The 7,364-nt window shown below is 41.7% G+C and overlaps 1 protein-coding gene across 1 annotated transcript; it reads left to right on the top strand.

Moving 5' to 3' along the window:
- The first annotated feature begins 4,288 nt into the window (after positions 1-4,288).
- LOC100135999 (VHSV-induced protein-10) lies at positions 4,289-6,974 on the top strand. The gene is given in 5 exon segments (NM_001124336.1): positions 4,289-4,528; positions 5,251-5,396; positions 5,740-5,914; positions 6,092-6,363; positions 6,365-6,974. Coding segments are annotated over 5 exon segments (897 nt in total). The 5' UTR covers positions 4,289-4,311; the 3' UTR covers positions 6,452-6,974.
- The last annotated feature ends 390 nt before the right edge of the window (positions 6,975-7,364 follow it).

Genomic DNA, 7,364 nt, shown 5'->3' with positions numbered 1-7,364 from the left:
AGGGAAAGAAATTAGTTTTCCAAACCTCCCACAATGACTCTCCCCATGTCAAGGCCATTTAACTCCTGAGAGTCAATTTCTTGCTCAAAGCCATGAGCGAGCCTGTGGCTGTGACCTTTAGCCTCCTAACACTGTTCTGAAGACTCTGGCTGTCGTGTCTATTTTTTCAGTTTGAGTGTTAACTATAACCATTAGCCTCGTCTACAAGGCATGCTGCCACCAAATGCATCTTGGTTCAGACATGTTCAAAACCCTTTTTTCTGCGGGCTCTATGTTGTTTTTTACATCTGAGGAATAGGATGTTAACTTACTGTACATTCCACTCACTCTTGTACTAGTTTAATCCCTCCAGTCATTTCTAGATCCAAGCTCCCTCCCTACCTTTTTTCATGTTGTACAGCCCAACTTTGAATTCTGGATGACAAGCCTGGGGTTATGTAACCTTTATTTAATTAGGCAAGTCAGTTAAGAACAAATTCTTATTTACAATGACTGCCTACCAGGGAAGAGTGGGTTAACTGCCTTTTTACCTTGTCAGCGCAGGGATTCAATCCAGCAACCTTTCGATTACTGGCCCAGTGCTCTAACCACTAGGCTACCTGCTGCCCCATGTGTTTGATTGTTCTTGAACTGCAAATTGCACCTGATCCTAGCACTTAGTCTGTGAATGCACTCCCCCCAGCTCTCCGTCTTCCTCTCCCTCTGAGTCTGACTCTCTTGTAGGCCTACTAGCTAGTGGAGGTGCCAGTGGTGATGCTGAACTGTTGGGATTAGCAACGTTGCTAGCTTAGGCATTGCCATCAGGAACAGTTTGCACCTCACTCCTCCTGCACTGACAGTTCTCTGGCTCGTTATGGGTTCAATTCACCATCTTTCTCTAGATTTTTGGACTTGAAAAATGTCATCAAACTCGATTGCCTTTTCTTATCCATTTTTTATTTGTCTTTCCCGCGATTCAAATTCAGTAGGGAGACGACTAATGTGATTACGTAAGGACCTCTTCACTAGCTGACCACCACTACCAAGACCTGTGTCGAGATCAGTTACTTACCCCACCCTCCCTCTCCATAACCTTGATGTACAAATAAGAGAGCAGGTCTGGAATCAGTGTGGCAGGAAAGGATAAAAGTTCCCCACACCTTTACGTGATGGTCTTTCTGTTGGGCAGGGTAAATAACGAGGAGGCAACTTGATTTAACGCTGATCACTTTTATTTGAATGTATCCGGTGCGAACAGTGAAACAATTAATAAATTCTGTAGTGAAAGGTACCGGATCCCGGCAAATAGGTGCCGGAACAAACAAGGTCAAATCTGAGAGGTTCCGGCAGGATCCAGCTCAAATTAAGCACTGGTTATTGAGAGTGCATAGACATGTTTTAGTAAAATGTTTCTAAAATTGTCCATGTGTTTGTGATTTAAGATATTGAGAACGATGATCAGAGATTGTCTGAGTGAGGCAGAGAAGCATAGGCTGGCATCCCTGTCTTTCCCTGCCATTGGAACTGGGAACATGGGATTCCCTAAGGGCCTGGTGTCCAAGCTTCTTCTGCAGGAGGTCAAAGACTTCAGCCAGAGAAGAAACTCCACACACCTTAAAGAGGTGGCCATCGTGGTCCACCCCAGCGACACCCAAACTGTGGATGTAAGTTTGAAGATGGAAAATTATTTAAAAGTGGATTCAGTGTATATCATCACACATAGGTAGTATTGTTGCATAACCTCACCTTTTTCAGTGTGTGTTGTGCTCTTAAATATGTTTGATAAATACTCAACACTTTTATATCTCCTGTTTACAGTGCTTTGTCAGGGAATTCAAAGGTCAGACACAAGGGTATACTTGGCAGAGTTCACAAGGTGCCGGCCAATCACAACATCCTAAATCCTATGTTGGCCAATCACAGCTATCCTCTGGTAAGCCTAATTCACAGCCTTCAAAGTCTCCCCAAAAATATTCAACCACTGAGACCCTGCTGCCTCTTTAGAGCATGTCTGTTTCCACAGAACCCCCTTGTCTAAACATGTTATTTTCATTAGGCGCAGGCTTCTTTGGACAGGTGTCATCCCCTTCTCTGGGTGTGTACAGCATGCAGATGGGTCACGTGACCTTTGAAGTGTCATCAGGAGACATCAGCAAGGAGACCAGTGACATCATTGTCAACTCCTCCAATAAGGACTTTAACCTCAAATCAGGTGACTTGTACCTCTGACAATAGCATAGGTGTCGTAATCAATGTTTCATGTTTATGAGGCTACTAAGACAAATATTAAGGAACACCTTATAAGGATGTTTAACATGTACACATCTGAAATGGAAATGCAAATGAACAGTGTTTACAGCTACACAATCAGAAAGCAAGCTAAATCCAATACACCCCCACAGACACACAACTTATTTAATGGTAAAATTGTTGACTTAGAATAAAGAGCCATATTGTACTAATGTCTTTGTTTCTTCAGGTGTATCCAAATCCATTTTAGAAGGAGCTGGATTGAAGGTGGAGTTGGAGTGCTCAGAGATTGGTGTGTATCCATGTCCTTGAGTCAACATATACTGTAGTCATGTTTCTGGTCAAGGAGACTGGTGTCATGTTGGATATGAATGAGATGACATTTCAGTACTGTTTGATACTGTCTGGTAAAAGTCTAAAGTCAGTTTCCAGTCAATGGGTCCTACAACACTGGTGTGCATTGATTTTACATTTTAGTAACTTAGATTATTGACATCTAAACCTTTCCTTTTATGCTTTTCTACAGTCAGATCCCCAAGCTTCCAACCATGCAGGATGATCGTGACATCAGCAGGATCTCTCCCATGCAAACACATCATGCACATTGTGGGACAGAATGACCCTGAGATCATTAAAGAGACTGTGTACGATGTTCTCAAGAAGTGTGAGGAGCAAAAGTTCACCTCAGTGTCCTTCCCAGCGCTTGGAACAGGTACTCTGCTTTAATGGTCTTTATTAGACTACACTGTCTTGTGTAGTTGCATGTTTTTATTTTACTTGTTGCCTGTTCTGTTGTGTTCTTTGTTTCTACTGTGAGGTTGTAAAGTGGCCATATGCTTTGCTTCCATGTGCTCTGAAAGGGACTACCTGCTCCTCATAATGACTACCTGCTCCTCATAATGACTACCTGCTCCTCATAATGACTACCTGCTCCTCATAATGACTACCTGCTCCTCATAATGACGACCTGCTCCTCATGATGAATACCTGCTCCTCATGATGAATACCTGCTCCTCATGATGAATACCTGCTCCTCATGATGAATACCTGCTCCTCATGATGAATACCTGCTCCTCATGATGAATACCTGCTCCTCATAATGACTACCTGCTGCTTTTCTTAGCCTAATTTTCAAATACTCTTGTTCTTTCTACGTCTTTTTCCCCAAATATACTATGCCACTTTTACTTGTTCCTTTCATATTTTCCTGGTCTCCTTCCCTTCCATATTTGTCTTGTGATTAGTCACTCTCAGGGACAGATTTGCTTCTATCATGTCATTGTCTATCTGTACTTCTGTCTCCATCTATGTCTTTCTGTTTGCCTCCATAGCCATGTCATTGTGTGTCTGCCTCCGTCTGTCTGTCTGTCAGGCCAGGGTGGGGCGAGTCCCTCTGCTGTTGCGGACGCCATGATTGACGCAGTGGTGGACTTTGTGAAGAAGAAAAAGGGACAGTATGTGAGAAGTGTGAAGATCCTGATATTCCAGACTGCCATGATGACGGAGTTCCACAAGAGCATGAAGAGGAGAGTGGGAGAGGGAGTGGAGGAAAAGGGCTTTTTTACCAGGTTTAAAGGTCAGTGAGAATGGAAGTGTGCGAGGTAGATGTTAATGTACTAATACAATAGTTATTATAATCATAAGTGACATTTATATTATGTGTGCTGTTTCTTCATAGATACAGTGACAACCTACTTTATGGGACCCAGTGATGAGCGCTCTGCCCGTGAGAACTTTGTCATGGCGGGAGAGGAGTTTGCCCCGACTGTGTTCCAGCTGTGTGCAGAGAGCCCCCAGGCTGTGAGCCGTGCCCGGGACTGGATTGAAAACCTCATAGTGAAGGAGCAAACTGAGAAAACCATCAAGAACCCGTACATCAGCCAGCTAAGCCAGGGGGATGTGGAGAAGTTGCAGGCCATGCAGAGGGAGCTGACGGTCAGGATACGCCTGGAGAGGAAGGGCCCAGACTCCCTGATCCGCCTGGAGGGCCTGAGCCGCGATGTGCTTACAGCAGACAGCCTCATCAGGGACATGGTCCTGGACCAGGAGAGGGCAGAGAACCGCAGACAGGCAGCTTTCCTGATGAGCAGCCTGGTGGAGTGGCAGTACAAAGACCACAGTGGAACAATGGTGTCTTTTGACATGCTCACCAACTACATCCTGGAGGAGGCTGTGAGAGACAACAGCAAAGTGACAATCAAGATCAACAATGAGGATTATGAGGCAAATGTAGCCCACAAGAGAGCTGTCAAGTTTGGGGGCAGAAGAGACATTGAGTTATTGAGAAAAGACCTGAAAGGTGAGTTCATCCATAACAAATCCTCATCTGTCTAGACTGCATTTAAATTAAATTATGTAGAACGGTGATATTAAATATAAAATAATGTGTTCTTTTTGTGTCATTTTGTGGTTGCACACAGTGTATCAGGCGTCTCCAACCTTTTCTAGAACAAGAGCTCATTTAAATATAGCTTTAAAATAGGCACATTCTTCTCGTATCCTCTACCCTACAACTCATCCTCGGGTCCTTGGTGTACAAGATATGTTTTCTGTCAATATACCTGGTAAAATAATGGTTAATAAGCAGTATTTGGCATGACAGGATCCATACAATTCTCCATTAAATGATCTTGTTTTTTCCATAATTCTGTTTTCTCTGTTTTATTTGAACTAGTTTGGGATTTTTGTGTTTTTTTTATTCTCAATATTACAATGATTCATAGAGAAACAACAAAGTGATGTTCTGAGTGCAGGTCAATGCTTACCTCACATCAGAAGACAATTTTTGGGGTTAAAAAAAAATAGATTTGAGTGTTATTCACCTTTATTTGTGCATCTAGCAAGAGAGGAATGTGTCGTTCTAGCGATGTTTTTCTGCGGTTAGGCCTACTGCTGCAGCACATGTCATGGAACTGAGTATATCATCAATATGCATTTAAAGTTGTGAATGATTGAGTCTTTTTAATGACAATACTTATTGTGTAATAATTTGATCACTAAATGCCAAACTCTTTTGTCTAGACGATACATCAGTGTCTCTACCTGCACACTGGGATGACATGAAGGGTTCCCTCTTAATGCTGGTCCCACTAACTCCAGGATCCAAGGGATACAATGACATAGAGAAGGAATTTCGGAAGACTTTACTCAACAACACCATCCTTACAGTATGTTTGTATAAATGTATACCAGAATTTCATTTGCATTCCACAATAGACTGATTTTCTATGGTGACGTTATATGAAAAGCCTCACATTTGACAAATTTGATGTTAGGAATCCCTCAACTATCTTTTTTTAAGACAATCATTTTAATTGTGTTTGCTGCTACATTAAAGACAGCAAAGCGTTTGGGATTTTTTTTTCAAGAATGGAACTGTAATTCCTGGAACCAGTGAAATGTGTAATTCCTATTCCTTTGCTGTTCGATACATATTTAGCTAGGTGGGATTGCACTTCAGTAATAGATAAATCACTGTTGATTTCTACATGTTTCGTTTGCTATTTGAAGATTGAACGAGTCCAGAACGATTCACTGTGGAAAAGCTACCAGATAAGAAAGAAACTCCTGGAGGAGAAGAACAAGCACACAAACAACGAGAAACTGCTGTTCCATGGCACCAGTTCCGACTCCATCACCCAGATCAACAACCATGGCTTCAATCGCAGCTACGCTGGAACACATGGTATGAGAATGGTCTCATGGAAACATGTCTGATGACCAATATTCTTTACTGTTATATTGAGACCTCTTCCTAAGAGAGGAGGAGCTTGATGTTGAGACATAAATCCATTTGATCAATTCGGTATCATTGTTGTTAATTTTTTTTAAACTCTTTAAGAACAATATGTTTTTTGTCCAGGTGCTGCAATTGGCAATGGGTCATACTTTGCTGTGAACTCCAGTTATTCAGCAAGGGGATATTCTAAAGCTGATGCACAAGGGAACAAGCGCATGTACCTGGCCAGGGTTCTTGTTGGAGACTACACTCAGGGACAAGCAGGCTTGATTGTTCCTCCTGCCAAACCTTCAGGGAAGGATGCTGATTTGTACGACAGTGTCACAGACAACACCTCCAATCCAACCATGTTTGTGATCTTCAGTGATGTGCAGGCTTATCCAGAGTTCCTCATCACATTCCAGTAAATCAGATTTAACTGTACCTTCATTAGTATATCAATACTTCACAACAAATTGCATATGTCTGTGTGAAGGGTTTTAATGGTATGTGAGCTAGTTGTTATAGCCATGTATGAGGTTAGACATCCTTAGAAAACTTACTCTTTATAGACATAAATTATATTGCTTAGGCCCTGGGCCCGGTTGCATAAAATATCTTAAATAAATTTTGTCCTTGTATTTTCCCTTACATTTTCCTTAAGTTTAAGTCAGTTGCACAAACATTTTAAGGTGAATTTCCCCCTTAAATTAAGTGGAAAAGTTAAGGGTGCTTAATTTAGTATGGATATCAATGTTAACAGCATTTGTGGAGGTGGATGTTGCTTTCCTCTGCCCTGGTTTCAAAAGTAAAACCTCCACCACCAGCTAACAATATAAGCTGCACATTCCATGGCGACACCGCTAGCTGGCTAGCTAGCTACCAACTCTAAGTTAGCTTGACGTAATAGAAACAAGTTGAGAAAAAAGAACTAAATGTTTATTTCAGGATAACTTCTCAATCAATTTGTTTCTCTGGTCTTGAATGTAGAAGTTCAATTTTGTGATCTCCCAAAATAAATGCAATATTTTTGACAAGGTATTCTGTCAGGGTGTTTCCATGGATACCAGAGACTCTTTCCACATGCATGCCTTCAAACTACCATAAAACCCTTAAATGTTGCCCTTACCTAAGGAAATGTTTGAGGGGCTCTGTGCAACAGCCTTAATTCTCTTCGGTAAGGGAAAGTTATTCCTTAAGGTAAACCCTTAACGAGGTGTGTCTAATTAGCATAATAAAAACATCCCCATACCAATCAGTCGGTTTAAACAAGAGATACAGTATCTGTTTTTTGTATAGTAGAAACATAGGTCATTAACATTGAGATGCACAAACCGATAAAAATGTCTTCCATTAGTTTGTGTCACCTCTGTTCTTGTGTGGATGACTTTACATAAGTCCTTGCCTACAGTGGTGG

Source organism: Oncorhynchus mykiss, chromosome Y (genome assembly GCF_013265735.2).
Source record: "Oncorhynchus mykiss isolate Arlee chromosome Y, USDA_OmykA_1.1, whole genome shotgun sequence".
Classification (NCBI taxonomy): domain Eukaryota; kingdom Metazoa; phylum Chordata; class Actinopteri; order Salmoniformes; family Salmonidae; genus Oncorhynchus; species Oncorhynchus mykiss.
The sequence above is the reverse complement of the archived record's forward strand: the minus strand, read 5'-3'. Positions and strand labels throughout refer to the sequence as shown.